Here is a 25,541-nt window from a genome sequence, read left to right on the forward strand (position 1 = left end):
TCTGACACTCCTCGGTGCACACACTTTGAATTACAATCAAGATTATAAAATCAGATATGGGATACTTCACAGGAACACACATGCAGACACTTATACTAGAGCAGCACAGAGATAACACCTGAAGAACAATGTGCAGAGTTTGCAAACTACAATACTATTATAAACAGATATTCACACGTGGATTAACAATTAAACTACTTCAAAATTAGAAACATACCAGTACTTGCAAATAATCTGTGTAACCACCTTAAGCATGGTCATTATGTTCATTTATAAAAACAGAAGCCTAATTTTTCAAGACTATATCCCTATGCTGTTTTGACTGAAGTAATGACATGTCTGAACTTCAGTCATATCTATAAAATCCATACTAGCAGAAGCATTTTATGATTTTAGTATTTGTACAGGTTTGAAATAATCTGTAGAGATGAATGAAGAGAAAGTTAAAGGTGGTATTTAAAACTTTTAAATGAATATTATCAGAATTAAAGCCCTAAAACTGTTACAGTAGCACCACCCTGTGGTCATATTTGCCCTTGTTAGCTCCTAAAGGGATACGACATCATAATTCTATAAATGGAAAATGCAATGTAAATTTTCTTGCAGCTTTTTTTTTGGGAGTGGCTAAGTAGTAATTTAGACTCATTAATTTACATTTCAGCACAGCAGTCTGGTAGGAAAAAAATATTCTTTTCCAAAACAAGAATACATATTGAGTATCAACTCAGAATATTTTAACAAACATGATCTTTATGAAACAGACTGAAAATAAATTATTTTAAAAAGAATCCTTGCCACAGACCAAGAAAATATGCATTTAAACTCATACTTAACTGTGAAATATGAAATATAATTGCTACAAAAACTGAGAAAGTGGATTCAGATACTAGAACTTTTCCCTATCAAATTTATAATTTTGCAACAATTTTTTAATTTTAAATGTTCTCCCCATTATACATCTTCAAAGCAAATGCATTAAGAAATTTTAAAAATTATTATTATTCATACAATTGGCATTATTGATTACAACCATTAGATCAAAGGATTTTCACATTAAGGTTAATATATATTTTTAAAATTTACATAAAGTTATATTGCAATTACATATGGACATTCCAAAACTAAACTCTTTTGTATCTGGGATATATCCTATTGCCAGTAAATTTTGTTTTAATATGAAGCAGCTTCCCCCCCCCCGCCAAATTAGGTTCCTGAATAAACACAGTTGCCCATGTTCCTCCATGTGAAATCTCATCCTTCCTTGGCTCCCATGGTCCTTTGGCTCCCTTCCCAACACTTTTTATCATTTTTAACTTGTGTCCCTCAGAAGATCCTACTCCACGGGCGGGCAAAGACTGGCCCGCAGGCCAGGTCAGGCCCGCGGCAGACTCCATTTCCCAGCAGCCCCTGAGACACTGTGGCCAGTTTCCATGGAGACCCCAGCAGCAGCAGCACAGTGACAGTGCAGGACTGGGGTTTCCATGGATGCCAGCCCCAGGAGCGCTGGCAGGGTGCACAGCTGGGTGGATGGGGAGCTGCTCTGAGGCCAGGATCTTGCAGCAGTGACAGTGCAGTTGAGCCAGGGCAGAGCTGCAATATGCTGCCCGCACACCCTGGGCAGAGGCATACAGGCAGTGGATCGTGGTTCTGCCCCGGGTCCAGACCATGCCGTCACCACTGAAAGATCCCAGCCCCCAAGCTGCTCCCTGTCCAGCTGCACACTCTGCCAGCTCTGCTGGGACTGGTCTCCATGGAAACCCTGGCCTTGCACTGTCATGGTGCTGCTGCTGCAGAGGTCTCCACGAAAACCAGCCACAGCAATGGGGGCAGGGGCTGCTAGGAAGTAGAGTCCAGCCACCAGCCGGATTGCCATTTTGCCCGTCCTACCCAGTCCTCTCCACGGAACTCTGCCCTTGCTCTTTTCTCTTCTCCATCATCTTGGTGGAAGCTCATCCACAAACCAATCTCTCTACTCCAGACCTGCTTCGTTCTGTTCCAGCTGAAATCTCCATCTCTCCATCGCTCTCTCGCATAGCTTGTGAAAGGTGACTGGCCATCATCTCACGTGCAATTTGTCTAAAATACAGAGCTTTCAAGTTGTCTTCGTGACCTTTTTTATCAATCCCAGTGAAACACCCTGCCTAGGTCCTCGCATCCAGACTACGTGATACTCTTAAGATATGGTCACATTTCTAAAAGGTCATGGGAAGACAAGCTCTTAACAGATCATGTTTGAATTACTGCACCATCTCTTTTGCTGGCCTTGACAAACCTTGCTCTATTTTTATCCCTCCAGATTGCTGATAGAAAATTTATCTTTCTTAGCCCATTACTTTGACCCTTGTTGCCACTCTCTTTGCATCCTTCCATTGGTTCCGTTCTCTACCACATCAAACATTGACTACTGTCAAGGCCCTTCTTGGCTTATCCATCCCTATTTTCTCTCATTTAGTACTGAGAGCTTAACTCCTGCCTTAGATCCTCCCCCCTGACACCAGCATCCATTGTCTAGTTTTTAAATAAGTATCTTCACACCTTCCAATCTACCCTCAGCCTTGGAAAGCGCTGGCTGTAAATGTCCCCAAAACTACCCCACTGCTCTCCTTCAAATCCGTCCTAAAACTTCCCTTTCCCTTGATACCTGCAAAACTCTTGACAATTGTTAGGTTATTGATATGATGAGATGAATCTTGTCAATACTGTCTCATCGTTTTCTTGGACTCCCCTGCTTAGCTCTATCCAATTGCTGTCTCTTGGCTTATACCTAAAGTATGGGCTCTTTGGAAGAGACTCTATTTTTGTCCTGTGAGTGCCCAGTGAAATGGGGTCTATAACTAGAGCTCTGAGCTACCACAGACATACAAACAAACAACATAATCTTTCTGAATCTAGTTAGTTTTGCACAAGTGAGGTTCAACTTTGACCTTCTGTTATTCGTATGTGAAGAACTTAATAAAGTGCTGGACTCATTTTCAACATCTAAGATATGTCTTCAAAATACTTCCAGAAACAGAAAACTAAATCCTAATACAAAGTAAACATGAAATGTTAAAGTGAAAAATAGACTCCAATACATGGCACTGTGTATCCGAGGATGTATAAAATATAGTCCAAGAGAAACCTCTCCTTGTAACAAAAGTGAAAACAAACCTAATAAAGAGAAGGTTTTTATTGCAGGAAAACCAAAACAAGAAAAGATTTCTATTCATTTATGAAGTAAGGTACAATTTAACAGAAATATGCATGTGGACAGTCACACAAAGAGATACAATCCTCCTAGCAATGTGCCAATTTGCTTCTCAGGATTTCAAAGTCTGGACACCTCTCATATAGTTTTATAAATATAGTGAACATACACATACACTAAAAGAAAGAGGAGTCTGGGAATATATATTTTTAATTTCCTTCCAACACACGCATTATAGCTACAATCAGGCTCTCCTGAGTGATATATAACATCATAATCACACATACAAGATGACTAAATATCTTAGCACTCCCAAAACATATTTTTTGTGATTTTCTTTTAAAATATATCTGCACATATTTTTCCATTAAATAATAATCTCCTTAAGGCATATTATAAACAGGCACTAAATATCACAAATATGTACACAAGCTAAATTTGACTGTGAATTTAATCATCTGAGAGGTAGTAATCTCCATCTCCTATGGTGTGAGAGGAAGACATTTTGACAAGTACATGAACTCCTGTATGAAGCCTCATCTTACTGCAATTTAACAGACATTTAAGGACCTTGGAAACTAGTATTTCACAATGCAGAGCTGTGTAACGGTCCCATGTAAAAGCCCTGTCCATTTCCCAAATACACTATTTCAAAAAAGTACCCTGCGAAATCATTCTGATTTCATTCTCTATTGTAAGAAAATGTTCTCAAGGTACTAGTGGAATCTGCCAGAGGGGTAATGACTTTAAATTCTCAAAGGTAAAATCCTGGGATGCCATTACCAGAGCCAATGAGAATTTTCCCACTGACTCCATTAGTTAGGAATTCACCCTTTAAGCTCTTCCTCATAGAAAATTATGTTGCATCTTGTTTGGGGAAAGGACAGACTTTCCCTTGCTTCCTCAAATACATTTGTATAGTGCAGTTAATATAGAAACTATATTATTTGAGACATTTCAAATTACACTGGACAAAATGCTTAGATATACTTTAAGGAATTACCCTGCATATACAGCCAGTTGGTCTATCACAGATGACTCAAAAGACATTTTTTAAGATCTGTTTTCTACAAGTCTTCCTTTACTACATGAGTCAGATTGGAACTTTCCTTAGCAGCAACTAAGACCCAAAAAGCTTTTTTATGGAAAGTTTTTAATTTTTTTTTTTTTATGGAAGACAGAGTATTTTGAGACAAGGAAGTTGGGTGAACTTCTGGCCCTGTTATGGTCCAAAGGGAGTTTTGATACATTGGCTTCACTAAGGTGCCAGGATTTCACAGCTGGAGTTTAAATATGTTTTGCAGAAAGTTTAATACAATGGGATTGTGACTTCTAGATATTACTGACTTATAAAACAGGAATGATTTTGATCACAGAACATTGATCTATAAATACTCTATAATGTCTTGGACTAAACTCTCGGTACAGGTTTTAAAATTCTTAATGTAAAAGCTACTTGAGTCTGCAAGCAGCTCCAGTGCAAGCAGGACAGTACTTCAAAGGGTCTCTCTCATATTTAACTTTGTAACATACACTGGTCAAGAGGTAAATACATCCCTTTCCTATTGACAGAATTTTGCTCACCCAGAATTATTTACTACCTTTTATAGCAAACTATTATGAAGTTACTTTGACAGTAACAGGAAGAATTTAGCTATTACTACCAAAATAAAATGCATTACTATCTACAACTTGTACAATACTTAATATATTTTTTTTTAATTAAGCTGCATGCCCCAAATTATTCCATCATTTAAAAACAGGTACCTCTTAAAGCTTGGGCCTCTCTTTGTGAGCCAGTCACTTCTCCAGGTTAACAGAGTCCAGAAATCTCCTTGGCATATACGGAAGAAATGCCAGTCATTGCCACATCAAACAAATTTTGCACTGAAAAACAGCTGTTGTCTCCACAGACCTGTGATTCCCAACCAGGGTACTGCTGCACCCTGGGTAGCCTTGAGAACCTTTTAAGGGTGCCAGCAGATGCCACACAATGATAGTACTGTTAGCTGTGCAAATATGATTCACAATATAAACCCAGAGATTTGAATAGTGTTACAAGCATTCCAACCCATTGTGGTCTTTTTTAATTCTTAGCAACTGAAAAATTGCTCTATTATTTTTCTGTAGTCAAAAAAATGAGGGAAAACTAAGAGCTGGCATTTTGCAAAGGATGCCTCAAGTCTAACACAGGGTGCCTTGAGTATAAAAATTTGGGACTCATTAGCATAGGCTGCCTTGTGCCAGCATGTTCACAGCCTCAAGAATGTTTTCCTCTCCACATTCTAAGCAATGGAAATTACAAAGAGAAAATACAATAGTTGCTATTGCAATAGGTTCAAATATGAACAAACCTGTTGTCATTCCTCTGGTCATTTTGCAGACACAGTCAGATTGCTGTTTTTTTAATGAAAATCTGAACTATCCACTGTTTTTCCCATTTGGTTCCCAACATATTCTTTTATCCTTCTGTTTTGCCCCTTGCTACTTCATTTTTCCCCTGATGCCACCTCCTATGTCCTCAATTTTGTGCATTATATATGAATGTTACATTTGACATACATATATGTAAAATACATGCTATATATGAATATATTATTCTTTAAGTATAAAATTCAGCTCACTTTTGGAAGTGCATGGTATCTCACAATAATTGGCTTGATTTCACAGGTGTTGAGCAAGCAGGTATTTCCACACTGTGAAACTTTCATACCTTTGAAAATTGGATCAAATATGGGGTCTTTAATATTTTAAACTCTAAAAGCAGATCCTGGATATCCTGACATTAGCATCCTGTTGGCTCCTGTGCCAAGTTCAGCTGATGCTTTCAGAGTAAGTTTTCAGCCCGTGTTGCTTTCAGCCAAGTGAGCACAGCCAGGGTAGTCCAGATCTGCGACAGCTGAAAACTAAGACTACATAGAAAGCAGAAAAATGTCTTTGTTTTTTTAAAAATATTTTCCTTCTAAAGAGATGTATATACCCTGCTCAAAAATTGAAGTTGTACATACCAGACTAATTGAATTGCATCCAGCTGTTACAATGCAAATCTGTTCAAATCTGTTCATGCCATCAGCTTTATATCCTTTTTATCACTTATGTCCTTTTTATTACTCCATTAACATATTTTTGTGCCTTCTGACCTGAGTAGTCATCTGCTAAATTTATAGTTGCTTAAATTTATGCTGATCACCTACTGTACAAGATCCACATAAAATTTCTGGTATCTTCCATGGATTACATAGGGAATAACAACTTTTATTTAAAAAGGATTTCAAGGAATAAAATATTACAAGCATTAATACATTTTATGAAGAATGATGTGATAATCCCATAACCTTCTGCTGAAATAATATCACCACCTTGGAAGATTTTCTCATTACTGACCAAAAAACCAAAATAATATTAAATATCAGAGATAAGAAATCAGTAAAAGAGGAGAACTGTAGTTTTTTTCTTGGAAGGCAAATCTATCTGTATGCAGCAGTTGTAGTCTCATTAGTTGCTTTTGCATTTCTTTGCAAATAGGAAAGATAACATATTTGAGTTACAAGAGAAAGACCATTTTTAAAGCAAATTTTGAAGATATCTGGTAATAAGTGGAGATCAAAATAATCTTTAAAAGGATAAACAAAATGGGAACGATTACTTTATTTAAGGGTTTGGGAACAGTCAGTGTCATTTGTTAATATTACTTTGAAGCATCATTTATGGAGACGTAGTTTCTCTCTCTTGACTTTCCCCCTTTCTTAGGAATGAACTTTCTGAGTCTATCCAGCAGGTGGCTTCAATCCTCCTTCAAATGGTAAATGCATCAACTTGAGAAATTCTTCATCAGTGCTGCAGTAGAAAGTTGGTAGCTACGTTAAGGTCATTATTTGAAGCCCTCAGAGCTTCTAAAGCATCTCCCCTGGAAAATCCCATTTCCATAAGCCGTGCTACCTACAAAAAAAATAATACAAAAATATTGTTCACTGGAGTTTTAGCCATATTTTTCCAATTACAATCATCACACAACACCAAGAATTGGGTTTATTAATGAACGGTGAGTAGAATGGCATACCTTTATTTAAATAATTAAGCACAAGTATACACTGTAATACTGTAACTGCTGCTATGAGACCACATGCTTGAATAAGCCTGAAAACATTACAGCAGGTGAGAGATTTTAGTTGCAATACTAACTGGCCTTCAAAATGTAACTATTTATTGAGGATACTACAGCTTTATTTTTTGGCAGATCAAAATTAGAAATATTTGTAGAAAAAGAGTTAAATAAAAAGGAAAGTTTTGTTATAACTGTAAAAGTATGGGATTGGAGAAAACTACTGAAAATAAAACTTAGGGCTCATGTACTGTTGATAAGAAATGGCATAAAATAGTGAGCAGACCAAGGAATTTTGCAGCAGACATCAGAGGGCGTCTTTACATGCGCTCCGGGATAGGGTGGGAAGCACTTTAATTACAGCAGCTCTCAGAGCCGCTCTAATTAAAGCACCCCCAGCATCATGTATATTCAGTGTCCCATGCTTCAAAATGGTGTCAGATGTGCTTTAATTAATGGTCGTTTGACGAGCTTTAGTTAAAGCACCGCCGCCATCATTTTGAAGTGCGGCGATGCTGAATACACATGATGTGGAGGCTGCTGGAGCATACCAATTAGTAGACTCAATTAATCCAGAATACTTGATTAATCGAGTCAGCTCTGATGCGTGTTAATTAGCAGGCATTGGAGCAGATGTCTGGCACATTATAGGTGCCCAGACTGCTTAATTGCATATGTATAATTTTTTCTAAAGGGTGCTTCCTCAGACATATTGCATGAAAGGGTTCTCTTCAGTTCCTTTTTTTCAAACATTCACATAATACAAATAATAAAAATACAGCAAAGGAAGGTACCTGAAAGCTAGCTCTAAAATAAAAGGGTAGTAAAATACTTAAACTAGTTGATTAACATTCATATACAGGATTCCAAGCATTAGCAAATTGTTATGTTTGATAGTGCAAGACCTTGAAAATAGCTACAGTTTGCAGGACAACCATGATTCCAGTAGTCAGAATGCACTTAAGCAGCATCTTTCACATGTTTTAATACATTTGTAAAAGCTAATTTTTGTCTCTGTGTCAGCTGTTCTTTATATATGCTGACTTTGTAATGCATTTAATCCTGGCATTATTGTATGCTATTATAAAAGATGTGCAATTCAACACCTAAAAGGATAAATCATACCCATTTCAGGTTGCAGTAAATTTGAAACCTCCATTTCTCGAATAGGTAGAAATATGTGAGAATGTTACTCATTTCTTTTGCAAGTTTTATTATTGCATTCACACTCAACAGCAAATTAAATATTTTGGACAAAAGTCACTTAGGTGCTGTGGAAGAAGACCCTTGGTATCTCCCACTTACTGGGAGTTAAAATCCAAAACCAGACATCATGACTCAAAAAGCCACAGTATAGGAAGAGTGTCTGTGAGATGATGCGAGTCATCCTCTATTGGTGCATTCTGCTGAAGCCTAGTCTAAGCTGCCCTTCCCCAAAGGAAACCTGAAGAGAGGTCGTGTGCAACGGCCTTCCTTCTGTGGGGTAAGTCCCTCCACGGCGTAACAGCATTTCCTTGCACCAGCAAGAACAAGTTTACATCTTTACCTCTACATATACCCTTTACATCTAGAAATTCACACTGTGAATGTGTTGTCAAGAAAACTGTGATTAAAAAAAACCTGCATTACTTTCAGTATTTCTACTTCTCTATTCAGTAGTTTCTGAGCAACTTGCTACTTCTAACTGAACACTAGAGGGACTCTGTTCTCCAAAATATCTCCTCATGTAAAACAGACAGAGGCACTTCTTTGATTTTATTCTAAATAACTTTTATTGCTAAATTAACATTTATGGAAGAAAAAAAATCCAACAACACTTTTATTTTGATTTACTGAGATGTGAAGAAGGGTGCTTTGTGCCTGACGGCTTGTCAAGAATACGTCCCAACTATAAAATAGATCCAATAAAAGGTATCACAAAAAACCCTTGCCTCCCATATAGTTCCTGGGCTATCATAATTACACTCCACCCCTACTCAAAAATTGTCAATTTGTCAAGTACAACTGCCAAGTACAGAGATTTTGTCAAGAACAGAGATATGGGGGCATCTTTGCCATAATATTTTGACATCAAAATTCGTAAGTAGCAATACCTGAAGATCTTACTTTTTAGGATTTCATGAAACTTTTTATGGAAAAAGGTCAGGTGATGGGATGAAAATTGACCACAGAAATAATATTTCAGCAGAAGGGTTTTTACTGTAACCATTATGGATTCCAACATTAAAGAAGGGGGCTGTGAGGCAAATCATGTTTATAGAGGTTTCCACTGGGCTTGATAGAAAACATACTTTGACAACAAGTAATTCTTTTACTCAAATGTACCTCAAGTACAGGAATTCAATACAGCCTATGAAACAGAAAACTTGTACTCTGTGAATTCAAAGGATTTATAAACTCACGGGACAAGCAATTATTTTTGTAGTCCAAGCACCACCAATGTTTGAAAAGTTTCATTAAGAGAACAGGATGTCAGCCTAACTAAAACATATATTTCTAAGAAAACTCAAATTGCTAAAAACAAATCTAGGTCAGGGGTGGGCAAAATACGACCCATGGGCCGGATCCGGCCAGCAAGCCCATTCTATCCAGTCGGGGGGGCCCTAAAAATTTAGAAAAATTAATATTTCTCTGTCTTTGGTTCCTGTAAAAAATGACAGGAACCAGGGGCATTAGGCTCCAGGGGAAGCCCAGCAGGCTCCTGCAACAGCAGGGCCTGCCCGGCCCTGCTCCCGGGCCCGGCTCAGCTGGAAGCCTCAGCTGGGGCTCCTGGCCTGGTACCATGTGGCTGCCCCGCACCGGAACCTCAGGTAAAGTGAGGGGTGTGGGGAAGGGCAGGGAAGGAGCCCAGGAAAAAGCTGAGTGTGGGGAAAAGCAGCCCCTCGCCTGCTGCAGCCGCTTGCAGCCAGCGCGGGGCTGTCCTGAGCAGGCCCAGGCAGCCCCATGCGGGCTGCGAGTGGTTGCAGCACAGGGCGCCAGCCACGAGGCAGGCGCAGGGCTGCTTTTCCCCTGCACTCAGCACCAGCTTGTAACCCGCCCCTGCTGCCAGCCTGGGCCCCGTGCTGGCTCCAGGCTTGCCCATTGGGGCTGCAACAGCAGCAGCAGCTGCGACCCCCCCCATTTGCCATGCTGGGCAGTGTTGGCTGCTGCTGCCCACACAGAGCTCACGCACTGGGCAGCGCAGAGGCGGCAGTGGCAAACACTGCCTGGCACGGCAAGCGGGGGGGCCGCAGCTGCTGCCGCTGTGCGTAGCCCCGACGGGCAAGCTCAGAGCCAGCGCGGGGGCCAGGCTGGCAGCTGGTGCTGAGCGCGGGGGGGAAGCAGCCCCTCGCCTGCCCCATTGGCCGGTGCCCTGCGCTGCAGCCACTCACAGCCCATGTGGGGCTGCCTGTGCCTGCTCAAAACAAAATGAGGGCAGGGGGTACATGGCAGGATTCCCTGTTTATGCCCCTTGCCCCCCAGCCCTACTGTCCTGTGCCCCCAGCCCTACTACCCCTTGCCTCCCTGCCCTGTGCCCCCCACCCAAAGCCCCTGCCCCCAGTCCTGCTCATGACCCTTGCCTCTCACCCAAAGCCCTTGCCCCCCACCCCTGCTGCCCCTTGCCCTGCACCCAAAGCCCCTGCCCCCCAGCCCAGGCTCTGTAGCCGTCAGCAGCTACCCAAAACCTGGGTCAGCTGCAAACATCTGCTGCCTCTCTGCCCTGGCCCCCACCTATGCCTGCTCAGGACAACCCCGTGGGGGCTGTGAGCAGCTGCAGCAGGGAGTGCTGGCCACAGGGAGAGGGAGGGGCCACTTTTCACCGTGCTCAGCACCAGCTCGTTCCCTGCCACAGAACAGGGTTTTGGGGCTGCACGCTGCCCCTCGCCTATACCACAAGCTGGGGGGCACTGGGAGTGAGCGGGTGCCCAGGGTCCACACCAGTGTCCCAGGGCCAGTGTCAGTGGGGTCCAGAGCAGGGCAGCAGGGGTACAAAGTCCCAGCCAGCAGGGGCTCTATGGAGCTGGGCCAGCTCCCCTCTCTCCCTGCTGGTGTAGCCCAACCCAGCTCTACAGACCCCTGCCAGCCTGCGCCCCACTCTGGGCCCCACCCTGAGACATTGGTCCCAAGATGGTGATCAGGGGGCGGGGCTACCCATCTGGCCCTCAACAGCTTGCCAAAACTGGGTAAGCGGCCCTCTGCCCTAAATAATTGCCCACCCCTGATCTAGGCAGTGTCAGACCTTCTAATTCCATTTTTTACTTCCTATTAATGCTTGTTGGTCAAGATTTTTTATGTTTGGCATTTCATAGGTAACTAGAAAGCATTCTAAGCCAAGTGACCTCTAAGTCCCAATTCAAATCAGACCCTTCATTCTTTTGGCCAGACACAGCTAAAACCAGAGCAATTCCATGAATTTCCATGCAGGCGTGCAGATTTATATATATATAGAGAGAGTTTTTCAATTTATCATTTACTTGGAGAGGTGTTCAGAGCTGGTTTTGGATTCAAATAAATAATAGGTATTGGTTAAGGTCCCAGATAAGTTTTGTGTTTCAACTGGCTCACAAACCATTCTTAGAAGATTTTTTGCTATATCTCACCATAGTTGAATAGCCTTCATCAGTGAACAAAGCTGGTAAAAAAGGATACATACAAAATCAGAAATTCTAGAATAAAATTGCATCTCTAAATCCCATAAAAGAAACTATAACAGTTCAAGATGGCTTTCTGTTGTGACTGTCATTTAGGATTCTAATTTATGCTATCAATGTTTTACTTGTAAAAAGGTTTATCACAGACTTCATATTACAGACCATGAAGCATAGTGTAGACTTCTAACTTCTTAGCAAGCTTTTCATGACATTTAAAAATATCAAAATATTTACCTGTTCCTCAGAAACCTCAGTAGGTGGAGGTGCATCTTGCTCAGACTGGAGAATATCTTGATAATTTGCATTACGTCTATGACGTAGAGGACGAAAGAGTCTATTCCAGTTAATCATCCCACCCTGAAACCAGATATTTACTATTATTAATATCTTTAAACAGAGGAAGGAACACTACCATAAAGATCATCCATCTAAAAAGAGTGGCAGCTTTGTATAAACTGAAGTACACAAGTAACATTCACACATAAAACTGCTGAACTATCTTAATTGTTAACAGGCTGTGATATAGTATTCAAAAGGGCATCTTTCCTTACTTTATTTACCAGAAATATTTTTAATTATTACTTAAACAAACCTGATGATAAATATGAAATTATATTTATTTCTTATTAGAATTTCATGTTTCGTATGCATTTTAGGAGATATAGCGCACTGCAGTGAAGAAGACCCAAGAGACTACTGTTCTGCAGTGATAAACGGAAGACATGATTTTTGCAATTACTCTGTGTGTGACCACCACGGAAATTAACTGAAGCTTCATGCTCTATTTTCAGGATCAAGTCCATCACACCTCAGGAACTGAAGGAATTTTTAATTACTTAAAAAAAACCCAAACAACTATGTTGGTTAGTTAAAAAACAATACTGATAGCTTTGAATACTAGTTCTCTTCAGGCAAAAGGATGGTGGCTAAAATGTAGACCATCACAGATAGGAAGGGGGAAAAATTGCAGGAGTAAAGAATAAGACAAATAGTGTATTCTCAGGGCACCTGCAAAACAAAACATGTGGAAAGACAAAACAAAACCTAACAATTACATGAAAACATTTGAGAACATCTATGATATGCTTTCCATATATAAGTTTTCTATAGCCGCTATCATTATTCTATGTGGCCGAATGAAGTAACAGACAGTTAAGAATACTCTGAAACCTTCCTCATTTTGCTTAAAAATACCATCTTACATACCACATTTCAAGTTTTGGTATTCTTTTCAAGCAACAGCATCTTGCAACTGTGTTTGGTATGTCCCAAAAACTGAAATTTAATTTGACAACATAAGCATGATGAAGCTTTGGTGAAAAAAAGTGTGAAAAGTAATGAGAGGTGACAAAACTGTGCAACGGTAATGTTGATTTATTTAGCAGAACTACAGCTTGCTGGTGTTATGAGCAATATTTGCATCACTACTCATAAAAAAAAAAGTATAGCTTCTTTACAGTTTTGCTGTTTAACATTTTTTCCTGGTGCTTCTGTGTCTTGAAAGTGACTTGTTCCTTAGCTCCCCGTCACTGTTACTATAGAGATCTCCTCACCACTTCTATAGGACATGGACTTCCTTCCTCCAGTTGCTCTATTTTGGGCCTTGAGCTCTGTTTCTCAGAAGACTTTCCTCTTAACAGAGTTTAGTTTTCTTAGTTTGCTTTGTTTTTTTGTACTTCTCTGGGCTACAGCTCTCCTGCCGATAGCTATATCCTCTTTCGGCCTTAATAGTCTGTGGTCTTGCCTGTCATTTCACAAGTGGCAGCCCAGCTTGCTTGGACATCCCCCTTCCTTCCCCAGTGAACAGAGAGAGATGCTTAGCTGTGTTGGTCTGAAGTCAGGTAGAAGATAGCTCAGAGTGGCACCCTTGAGACTAACTGGTTCAGATATTACACATCTGATGAAGTAGACTGTTGCCTATGAAAGCTTACACCTCCTTGAACCAGTTAGTCTCTGGTACCATTCTGCCCTCCCTTCCCTAAAGAAGAGTTTAATTCATCCATTCCCTTCTTTCCCTTTCCTTTCTATTTTTTTTTTCAGGAAAGACCCAGGCAGTTTTAACACTAGATTGTGTCACTGGTGCCCAGCAGGATGAAGGAACACAGGATAGCATGAGTGGCAGTAACTGAAGACAGTACTTTATTATTAATAAAGCATCTGGGGTCTACTGAGCTGTAAGGCAATAGCTTTTAAAGTGCCTTCAAGGACACAAATGTGGATGTTTGCCACTTCATTACATTTCCTTGTACTACAGTATACTCCTATTTAAGAGAAACAGAAATGATGCATCACCATTTATAATTACATGACAGTTAATGATTTTGAAATCAGCAAATCTAACTATTGCATAAACCATACATTCATCCTTCACTAATATACTGTATGAAAATATTCTGGATCCTTCTCCTTAAACATATGATTATAAGTGAAGAAGTTTTAAAGGAGGGCTTCCACGTAAGACATAACGTAGCCTTATAGAAAGTATGTGGTACAAAGAAAGAACTGGACTATAGTTCAACCCAGGGACTTGAACTGGGATCTGGTTTCTATTCTTGTGTCTGCATCACTGTTCCTTCATGGTCTTGGGAAAGTCATATGCTCCGTGCTTCCATTTTCATGTACATGGCTCAAAAGGATGTTTTGAGTCTTAAGATACTAATATCTTGAGTTTCCTGGCATAAATTAAATTTAAAATCAGAACCAGAACAAAATATTGATACTTTGCATGGTGTTTTCTTTAAAAGAAGTAAGAAAAAGAACCCTGATGGATTCACCTGAATGCCCACCCTAAGGGGTATTATAAGAAAGCCTGGTGAACTGAAGACAGCAGACAATATCATGACACAGCACACTATTTTGTAAATGTGCTAGTCTATGTGAAAACTTAAATATAAGTAGGTACATTTCTAGCAGTACTTGAAGCATTGCTAGAGAATTATTTATTAAAAATTATTGTTTTGCCTTGTAAATCTCTGTGCAACTAACTGTCAAAGGTTTTATTTGTTACTTGGCCAGTGCCGTAGCAAGGAAATTTGGCACCCAGGACAAGCCTGCAGTGGAAGCGCGCCCTCGCCCTGCACACAGATCCAGGGGACACATGCCCCCCATGCTTGCCCAGGGGTGCACGCAGCAACAGGAGCTGTCCCCCTCCATCCCTGCGCTCCCCCCCCAACAGAGCCACTAACTGCTCTGTCCCACGCCCCACCCTGGCTGGGCAACACCTGTATCATAGTTTCATATATGTTAGGGGCTGGGACCTTACAGATCATCAGGTCCAGCCCCTCTGCACTTGGGCAGGAAAGACCGCTAGGGTCAGATGATCCCAGCAAGTTGGGCATCAAGGCGCTTTTTGAAGATTGCTAGGGTGGGTGATTGTACCACCTCTGGGGGGAGCCTGATCCAAACCCTCAGCACCCAACTTCTAAAGAAGTTTTTCCTTATGTCTAGTCTGAAACAATCTTCAATCAGCTTGTGGCCATTATTTCTAGCCCTTTCCTGGGAGCCTTGGTGAATAGTTGCTCCCCCAGGCTCTGATGTACTCCCCTGATATACTTACACACTGCCACCAAGTCCCCTCTGATTCTTTTCTTCTCCAGGCTGAACAGTCCCAAGTCTTTCAGCCTCTCTTCATATGACCTGGTCTCTAAGCCTAAAATCATGCGCATGGGCCTCCTTTGAAGTCTCTTAAGCCTTTCTACATCTTTCCTGAAGTGTGGCACCCAAAACTGGATGCAGTACTCCAGCTGCAGTCTCAACAAGGCTGAGTAGAGTGGGAGGATGACATCTTTAGCCCTGCTTGAGATGCCTCAGTAGATGCATGCCAGTGTTTGATTATTGCTGCCAGCTATGGAATCACATTGGTGGCTCATGTTCATTTTGTTGTCTATCACAACACCCAGGTCTCAGTCAGTTGTGGTGCTGGCAAGTGTAATACTGCCGAGTCTATAAGTGTGTTGTGGATTATTTCTCCCCAGATGGAGCACTTCGCATTTCTATGTATTAAACAACATCAGGTTGACGTCTGCCCACCTTGCAAGCCTGTCCAGGTCAGCCTATAATGCCAGCCTGTCCTAAAGCATGACCACGCTCCCCCATAGTTTGGTGTCGGTGCTCAGGGCGGTCACCCTGCTTGCCCCTCCCTTGCTATGGTACTGCACCTGGCACTGCAAAGGTACCATCTCTCAGAAATGAGGCTTGTACATTTTCACAACCTTGCACCCACAAATGCATCCTGAATTACAAGTACACAAAAATGCTGCTTTCAATTTTGAAAGCAAACAGTTTCTGTACTAAATAACTTTTCTGAGCTTCAATTTTACTGACTACAGAAGCGGATAATGTTCTTAGAGCAGTTTCATGAAGATTATACTGATATGTTTCTTAGAAACAACTAAATCAGATGAGACAGATTAGATAAAGAAAACTTGTCACAGCTACTTCAAACTGCTCTTAAAATACTTCAACTGTCTGCGAATCTAAGTGATGGTACCAGAGTATCCCTTAGCTACTTACTACATAAAATTTAGGAATATCAAACAGTGATATTATTGTCATTAGATACAAGTAAAAGTTTTTAAAGATTGAGCATTCTAAAAAAAAAAAAAAAATCTAACAATCTTACCCAAATCCAGCCCCAAAAGCAAGCAGTGTGGAAAAGATTCATCATAAAGAAATCTTATTTATTCAGTTTCTAAAAGTGGGCAAAAGAAGGGGGAGAAAGAACCCAGACCCCTGCCATCTCTTGCTTTTTCAGACTCCCCTCTTTCCACCTCTTTAACTTTACAATAAATATATGGAAATATTCTAATGGAGCTTCTAAACAAAGGAAGGTAGGACTGGGAAAGACTCCTGGGCCAGCAAGTCCAGTTACCTGCTTTTGTAGGCAATCATTAACCAAAGAAATCTCCAAAATCATCACTTCAAACCTTTGCACAGGACTACAAGGAACAATGCTTGAATTACCCTATCAGACTTGTTCCTAAATTGGGGGCACAGGCATCACCAGGAGTCAGCAGCTGAAGCAGAAAATGTGAAATGGGGCATGAGAGTTGCCCTGTGGTACAGAACAACCCCATGGTTCATGCCAAATCTGACCTCTGGGAAAATTCCTTCTTGGCCCCAACTGGCAACCAGCAAGTTCTTGTGCATGGGATTACTACACACCTTCCATGACAGATTTTCATCTACAGTATTTTAATTTAATTCTGCAGCAGAAGGCTCATGAGCCATTCCTCCTGCCTGGGGATGCCATGAGATACTGCAAAAAAGAGTTCCATCTCCTGGGCCCACCCTTTCTGCCACTCTCACTGGCAGCAAACTTTTCTAATCCAATAGGTGACAGCTAGGCAGCTATTGAGGTATATCTGTTTATTACTAAGTGAACTAATTGCAACCGTAACAATAAGTAATAGCAGGTCTCAGCAGCATCCATGTTCAAAACTGGGTAATTCTAAGTGCATTAATCCTTCCATACAGGGTCGATTCCAACAATATTTTGAGAGATCTCTGTTATCTCAAGACTCTCTCTCAAGATATGGGTGACATTTCTCCTTCTGTTACTCTAAAAACCTAATCTGTTCCACATTCCTGCTCTGGAATGTGGCTGCTGCTCATGTTTCCTACAGGGGGGATGAGACTGCTTGCTTGCATAACTGTTTTCTTACTTAGTCTTTAACTTTGTTCACAATGAAAGAATTATTACTGCAAAAGGAAACTTTCTTGTTGACCTCTCCACTGCTTCATCCACCGTTTTCCTTGGATTATGGGATGGGCCTTTTCCCTACTGGCTGCTAAAGCAGCAGCTAAGTTACTGACTGAGTAGGCAGCAAATATTTCGTTACCTTTTATACCCTATTCATTACAATGGGAGAATAAGAAAAGATGAGTTGTAGAATTTCTGGTCTCCCTGCAAACAGGGAATAGTCTGGATAGAATTACACAGAAATAATATTTAGCAAAGGCTTGGCTTTCTGGTGCAGAACTAAATTAAAATGTATCAGTATTGAAAAGCCAACATTAGGCTAGAAGTGCTAATTCATAGTAAGATTATTTTGCAGATTGCTAACTTTAGGGGTCTACTTAATTCAGTTTTGCAGTTTTTGTGAAAACTGCAGACAATAGTGTTGTCTGCAATCACCAGGAAATATCGCTTTGGCTGCAATTTCGTATGAAATCAACCTAAAAAAGTCATGTATTATTCATATAATATGCTGTTTTAGACTGTCCCAATGCTTACCACCATACAAAGACAATGCAACAATCACTGCAGCCATATATCATGTGACTGAGAGAGTTACTATCTGCTAGTGACGCAGACTAAGTGAAGGTGCCAGTCAGTGAAGTGAAAATGTTTCTATTTTCTATTAAAGTTAGCATTAATCAGTCTTTCTAAAATTTCTGTAGAACATTTCATATAATAATAAATTAAGATATGTTGCAATTCATATTGTACATAAATGTATATTTATAACATACTATTTACATTTAATATTTACATTTCTAATAATGTAATTATATGATAAAATTTACATTCCACAGAATTTGCTATTAAATTATACAGTATATGCCTCTCCAACAGGAAATGCCCATGAAACTGGCTCTTTGTGATGCAAGCAAGCCATAAAATTGCTTTGTTTCACCACAAGTTATGTAGGCACATGCTAATAATGCCTTAAGCCATCCAGTCACAGGAGGAGGGGGTGGGATGTATAGGAAGGAAAGAAGGCCTCCTCTGGACTTGCAGAAAAAAGAAAATCCTTAAGAAGTTTTCTTGTCTGTTTACTTGGACAGAAGAGTACTGGTAGGATAAGTCTATCAGCTCCCAAGCATGCAATGTGAAGGCTTATGAGGTATTTCTCCCTTTGGGGATGCCATTAGATTCTGCAAACAAGAGTTCCATCTCCTGGGCCTGGCTGAGGGCATCCGGTCAGACCCTTTTTAGGGGCTTACAAAGAACTTCTTCTTTGCTAGAGGATAGATATCTTGTGTGTGTGTTGTCTTCTCAGCACTGATCATCGATGATAAAATTTATTATATCACAAGTCAGCATCATCATTCCATAGGACAGGGGTTGTCAACCAACTGGGGGTATGCATACCCTTAAGGGTACTTAGAAAGGTCACCAGGGGTACGTGCAGGAAGATGGGGATGGAGCATACCCTGGGGCACAGCAGTGGTGTCTCCCTTGATGCATTCCCACACGTCGCTTCTCACCTGGGGGTGGGGGAAGGGCGCACCAAACGCTACCAGCCTCATGCAGCACACTGTGGTGCCTGCCCGCCTTCCACCCCAGCTCGCTCTCCTGATTGGCTGCCGGGCCACTGACCTTGGCTAACAACCGATGGCGAGGAGGTGTCGTAGCCACCCCTTGTCTGCAAAGCTGTGAGGGCAGCAAGGCACGAAGGGTCTGAATGGCAGGGGGGTTATGGTTAGGAAAGGGAGTGTGTTTCTGTGCCTGCTCCCAGGAGCAGGGTGGGGGCAGAGGGGTGAGGACAGCAGCACCTCTCTGCAGACGGATGTGGGATGGAGGGGCTCGCACGCGGTGACCACCACATGCTGCTTTCCCACGGCCAGTCGCACGTGCAGCTCTGTGAGCTGCTGACGGGCAGCGCATGATTGGCCAGGTGCAAGGTCCATCAGCAGCCCTCAGAGCCACAGGTGCGACCGGCCATGGGAAAGCAGGACACAGCGGCGGTGGCAGTGTGGGGTGATAGGTGGTGGCAGCAGCTGCTGTGTGTGAACCCCTCCCCCCGTGGCTGGCCACCACCACCAGAAGTGATACACTTGTTCAAAAAGGTTGAAAACCCCTGCCATAGGAGCTGGTGGCAACTTTGGCCAATTTCAAGGGACCTAAGCCAAGCTGTAAAAGTATGGTTAAGAAGAAGGCCCCAAAGCTTGTTGCTGAATGTTCACAGCATGAACCTTAGTAGATGTGGCAACTAGCTTCATCAGCAAAGTAAAGAAAGATATCCATATTGCTAACTAAACACAATTAAGCAAGGTACAAGACCTGAAAGGAGACACTATATGGGAAGACCATACATTAAATAATCCAAATACATTATATCATAGCTTTATCTTAAAACACTAGTAATAGTGATTGATGTAACCAAATATATTAGATGTTATTTTGCTATAATAGACATATTTTTGTTAAGATGCCTAGATAATTTGTAAAAAATGAACACAGCCTTTTCAAATAGGACCTTAAAGTAAGGTAAAGAATAAACAGGCCAGTGTTCAGCAGCATTCCACAATGGAGAAGGAAAGGAGATAAGAAAACCTCATTTCTACTTTCCCAAGCATATAAATCCCACCTAATTGGCATCCGCCAAGTCCACAAGAGATCTGATTCAGTCCATTTCCAAAAGTTTCAGTGAAACAAAGAAATTTAAATAAAACCAATCAGAGTTCATTTATTAGAATATTAGAACCAACCATCTATAAATATTGGGCGTAGGCTAGAGGAAAACTGGGGGAATTCAGCGAATTCAAGAAGACCTGCTGCCAATCTGCATGCCACTCCCCTCTCACCTCTCGAGTCTCCCCAGCCAGTATAGGTGAGAATCTATGTTGTGCTGTCATGGGTAGCCAGATAGACTTTGTGATATATGTTTGTTTTTATAGTTTAAAGCACAAGCAAATAAATGGTTGGGCTGCAGACCTGTTTCTGACACTTATCACTAGCCTACCTACAAGGTTACCTGCAATCTGGTTAATAGAGCTCCAGGTCCCTGATAAAACTACTATTGGAAATAGATTAAGAGAAGGCATCTATTAGGCTAGGGACAGAAATTACACATAAACTGATATAAGTGATCTGAAACCAGTTCAAATCTGTAACACAACAGAAGTTCAGTGCACATAAGCCATTTACAAAATAGCTGAAACCAGTTTAAGACAAACCTGGATGGATGTAGTATCAGACTTAACTGATTCAGGTTAAACTGGTTTATTAAACTTCTGTCCCAAATCCCCTCCAGATTCAAGTTAATTCACAGTCCCCCAGCATCCCTGGATATTTTGCACCTCGTCCACTAACCACCCCTTGCAGGGTGGGCAGGTTAGCCTTGGCCTAAACTGCCTGCTCCAACTGAGCAGGGAGGCATGCTCTAGCACTTCCTGGCATCTGGCCTGGGCCATTGCAGGCATGTGACTGCATTTCCAGAATCAGAAGCGAATACCTGTTTGCTTGCTTATCAGTTCAATCTACACAGCTTACACTAACCTGCAACAATTTAATCGATTCAGCCTTGGGCTTTTTGACCGTCTGTACTTAGCCATGAAGGTGAAAAACAGGGCTGGCACCCCTAATGTTTAGTATGGTCAAGAAACAATTTCTCCAGCACTAGTAGTAGAAAACCGTGATGAGAAATGGCAGTTAGTGGGAAGAGCATCAGCCCTTCACCAAGAGGAAAGACCTAGAAGGAAGAGTATACTGAACAAAGTACTGGCAGATAATTTCCAAATATATCACTTAGGCCATGGACAGATGTGCTGTTTGAAAGACTCTAAGTGCTTTGGAAGTGCTCCAGACAGCAATGGTGCAGATTTGTATAGCTGAAGCAGCACTTTAAAAAATGACCCTCAAAAAAAAAAAAAAAGAAAAAAAAAAAGAAAAACAAAACCAAAAAAAAAAGAGAGAGAGAAGAACATTTTTGGAGCGCTTAACTTTGAAAAATTTCCTGAAATGTCTCCAAGCTCCAGCAGTCCTCTGGCATCCCACAGTGCTCTGCTCCCTAGCCACACTCTCAATGGGGACCAAAGATGGGGGCAGGGTGCACAGAGCATTCAACCAATGAATGCTCTCCTGTGTGCTTGACTGCCCTTTGGAACCTTTGGAGAAAGAGACCAAGAGGCATGCAGGGATTCCTGGTCTCCAGCCCCCTTGATGGAGAACCATGCTCTTGCTTGCCTTTATGACCATTCTGAAGCACTTGGAAATGGGGGAGCAGCGTGGATTGAACCATGCTGAATCTGAAGTGCTCCAGAACTCAGAATACTTCAAATGCACATCTTCCCATGCTGCATACAAGAGACATGTATTTCCTTTTTTATAGATTCAGACAGAGATATGCATAATAGGAAACCTTTACATAAAACACACAAACAATTCTGATTTCATAACTTACTACCTACCCTCCCAAATTATCCAGTGTTGCTAGTCTCTTAAGGGGAAGTCAGCTTTATTAGTTCCCTATTTATGCATCTGTAACAATCTGTTCTTAAAAATGTTTTATACTCAAGAGTCTGGAAAATTAAGAATTATATTTTGGACAATTAATAATTGTCAGCTTAAAGTAACTAAGTATATGCTACTTGTTTCTATTCATTTCTTAGGTACAGCAAAGAAAAAAACTTTATAAAATTCAAGACAGATTGAAAGCTGGTGAGCTCTTAAATACTTGATGATGCTATCTTATGTGCATGGCTTAATGCCAGCTCACCATCTGCTTGCACAAACAGGAAACACCTCCTAATATCTGTCCTGTGCACCTTTTCTAAAGCAATAACCACACAGAAAAAAAGATAGAAAAAAGGAAACAGCTCTATGTTGCATTTTTTAAAAACATGAATATCACCCCATACTAACTGTCTACACCTAGTAAATACTGTGTTGCTTGGAGCAAGCTTACATCTTTGGATTGTCCCATTTGTTTTATGTGAAGATCCTCTTTCAAAAAGTAACTTATCTAACATTCTGACAGCAATGACATCTCATTTTATTTTCCATACTGATACAATTCCATAGACATTTTGAATGCTGATTTTACTATTCCCACTAAGAAAAGAAACAAAAACGTGTACATGTTCACATGCACGTACACATATTACGAAGGGGGCAACCAAGAGTTGGGGGAAAAGACCACATATGCTTTGCGGTTACAATTTTACTATACTGTGCCTCAAGGTGGATGACAAATTCGTGGCATTAGCTATATTTTAGGATTTTGTAATTCCATCCATAACTATCTTTGCACCTGCTATTTAAGACTAATAATAATAGTGAAGTTCCCTGTAATTAATGAAGTCTCTGGCATTTCTCCTTCTGCAGAGCCAAAATTCTGAAAACGCAGAGTTTCGTTTTTATTTTTATTTATTGTATTTTAACCATTTTGCTTTTGGTAGAGGTTTCGGATAGAAGAGTCATTCTTACGGTAGAAAAGTTTTTCTAACAAGGAATGTATTCCAGCATGTTCCAACAAGGGTCAGACTTTAGATATGCCCTATAAATTTGGTCAATAGACAGATCCTTCTGACAGACTATTTATACCCAGCTCTCATTTGTTTCATGATGAGCTCTGTGGCTTGCATTTGATTTTGCATAAATCAAAATCCAGTCTTGGATGTAGCTGGGGCTTAATCCATTAACTACTTTGAACTTAAGACCACAGCCTCAAACTAGCCTCAGAAAATATGTGGCAGCCAACTGAAGGGGACCAAACATCCTGTGCCAGTTGGAGCCCATCCATCATTTTAATATTTTACATTCAAATGCAGCGAGTTTCAATAATCCAGTGTGGAGGTGACAGATATGTGGATCACTGTGACTTAGAGGAAAGGACAATCGTTCTTACCAGTCTGGAGATGGAAGACAGCTGGAAACTGAGGCTGAACCTAGTTTGGTGAGGTGTCATAAGTGGAAGATTCTGAGGATACATGACTGTACATTATATAGTTTAGCAAAGCAGGCCCAGATGGAATGCACCCCAGAGTACTAAAAGAGTTGGCCGACGTCATAGCTTGAGCATTTGTACAGATATCTGAGAACTCGTAGCGCTTAGGAGAGGTTCCTGAAGACCGGAAGCAGGCCAAAAGGGCCTTCAAGAAAGGATGGAAGGAAGATCCATGGAATCACAGGCCAATCAATTTGACCTCAATCCCTGGGAAGATCTTGGAAAAAATTATCAAAGAATCCATCAACAACAGGCTGACAGAAGGCACCATTCTGAGAGACAGCCAACATGGATTTGTTATGGGTAAGTCATAGTTTCATAGTAGTTTCATAGTAACTAGGGTCAGGAGGGACCTAAACAGATCTTCTAGTCTGACCCCCTGCCACAGGCAGGAATGAATGCTGGGTTCACAAGAGACATGCATTTTTTTTTTTTATAGATTCAGACAGAGATATGCATAATAGGAAGCCTTTACATAAAACACACAAACAATTCTGATTTCATAACTTGCTACCTACCCTCCCAAATCATCCAGTGTTGCTAGTCTCTTAAGGGAAAGTCAGCTTTATTAGTTCCCTATTTATGCATCTGTAACAATCTGTTCTTAAAAATGTTTTATACTCAAGAGTCTGGAAAATTAAGAATTATATTTTGGACAATTAATAATTGTCAGCTTAAAGTAATTAAGTATATGCCACTTGTTTCTATTCATTTCTTAGGTACAGCAAAGAAAAACCTTTATAAAATTCAAGACAGATTGTTGTGCCTGACCAACCTCATCTCCTTCTATGACCAGGTGATGCATCACCTGGATGGGCAGGGAGAGGGTTGTCACTTACTTGGATTTCAAAAAAGCCTTTGACTTGGTCTCCCATGATGTCCTCATAGCAAAATTGGGGAACTACAGCCTTGACAACCTTATGGTCTGATGGCTGGGGAACTGGCTCTGTGGTAGGACCCAGAGAGTGATGGTCAATGGAACTGAGTCAGCACGGCATATGGTGACCAATGGCGTCTCTCACGGTTCAGTACTTGGACCATTACTCTTTAATATATTCATTAACAATCTGGATTTGGGTGTCAGAAGCTTGAGAGAATCCAGAGGAAAGCCACGTGCATGATCAGAGGTCAAGAGAGCAGGATTTATGAGGAGAAGCTCAAATGTACTCTGTCCAAGTTTGCAGATGACACAAAGCTATGGGGAGAAGTGGACACGCCGGAGGGCAGGGAACAGCTGCAAGCAGACCTGGATAGGTTGGACAAGTGGGCAGAAAACAACAGGATGCAGTTCAACAAGGAGAAATGCAAAGTGCTGCACCTAGGGAGGAAAAATGTCCAGCACACCTACAGCCTAGGGAATGACCTGCTGGGTGGCACAGAGGTGGAAAGGGATCTTGGAGTCCTAGTGGACTCCAAGATGAACATGAGCCGGCAGTGTGACGAAGCCATCAGAAAAGCCAATGGCACTTTATCGTGCATCAGCAGATGCATGACGAATAGGTCCAGGGAGGTGATACTTCCCCTCTATAGGGCGCTGGTCAGACCGCAGTTGGAGTACTGCGTGCAATTCTGGGCGCCACACTTCAAGAAGGATGCGGATAACCTGGAGAGGGTCCAGAGAAGGGCAACTCGTATGGTCAAGGGCCTGCAGACCAAGCCCTACGAGGAGAGACTAGAGAAACTGGACCTTTTCAGCCTCCGCAAGAGAAGGTTGAGAGGCGACCTTGTGGCTGCCTTTAAGTTCATCACGGGGGCACAGAAGGGAATTGGTGAGTATTTATTCACCAAGGCACCCCCGGGGGTTACAAGAAACAATGGCCACAAGCTAGCAGAGAGCAGATTTAGATTGGACATTAGGAAGAACTTCTTCACAGTTCGAGTGGCCAAGGTCTGGAACGGGCTCCCAAGGGAGGTGATACTCTCCCCTACCCTGCGGGTCTTCAAGA

The 25,541-nt window shown here is 41.4% G+C and overlaps 1 protein-coding gene across 4 annotated transcripts in view; it reads right to left on the bottom strand.

The window, feature by feature from the left end:
• Nucleotides 1–3,154: 3,154 nt before the first annotated feature.
• The window catches only part of UBAC2 (UBA domain containing 2), a 186,581-nt gene continuing 164,194 nt past the window's right edge, over nucleotides 3,155–25,541 (bottom strand). For 3 of the 4 annotated variants that reach the window (XM_014600410.3, XM_059721106.1, XM_019486919.2), the window contains exons 8-9: nucleotides 12,155–12,277; nucleotides 3,155–7,126 (exon numbers count right to left, since the gene is read on the bottom strand). In XM_014600410.3, coding sequence (XP_014455896.2) covers nucleotides 7,019–7,126; nucleotides 12,155–12,277 — 231 coding nt within the window. In that variant the 3' untranslated portion in view covers nucleotides 3,155–7,018. Of the gene's footprint in view, nucleotides 7,127–11,814; nucleotides 11,902–12,154; nucleotides 12,278–25,541 lie in introns of those variants that run through there. The other variant, XM_059721107.1, reaches the window with a different exon arrangement.

This window comes from Alligator mississippiensis, chromosome 1 (genome assembly GCF_030867095.1).
Source record: "Alligator mississippiensis isolate rAllMis1 chromosome 1, rAllMis1, whole genome shotgun sequence".
In the NCBI taxonomy this organism is placed as follows: Eukaryota; Metazoa; Chordata; order Crocodylia; family Alligatoridae; genus Alligator; species Alligator mississippiensis.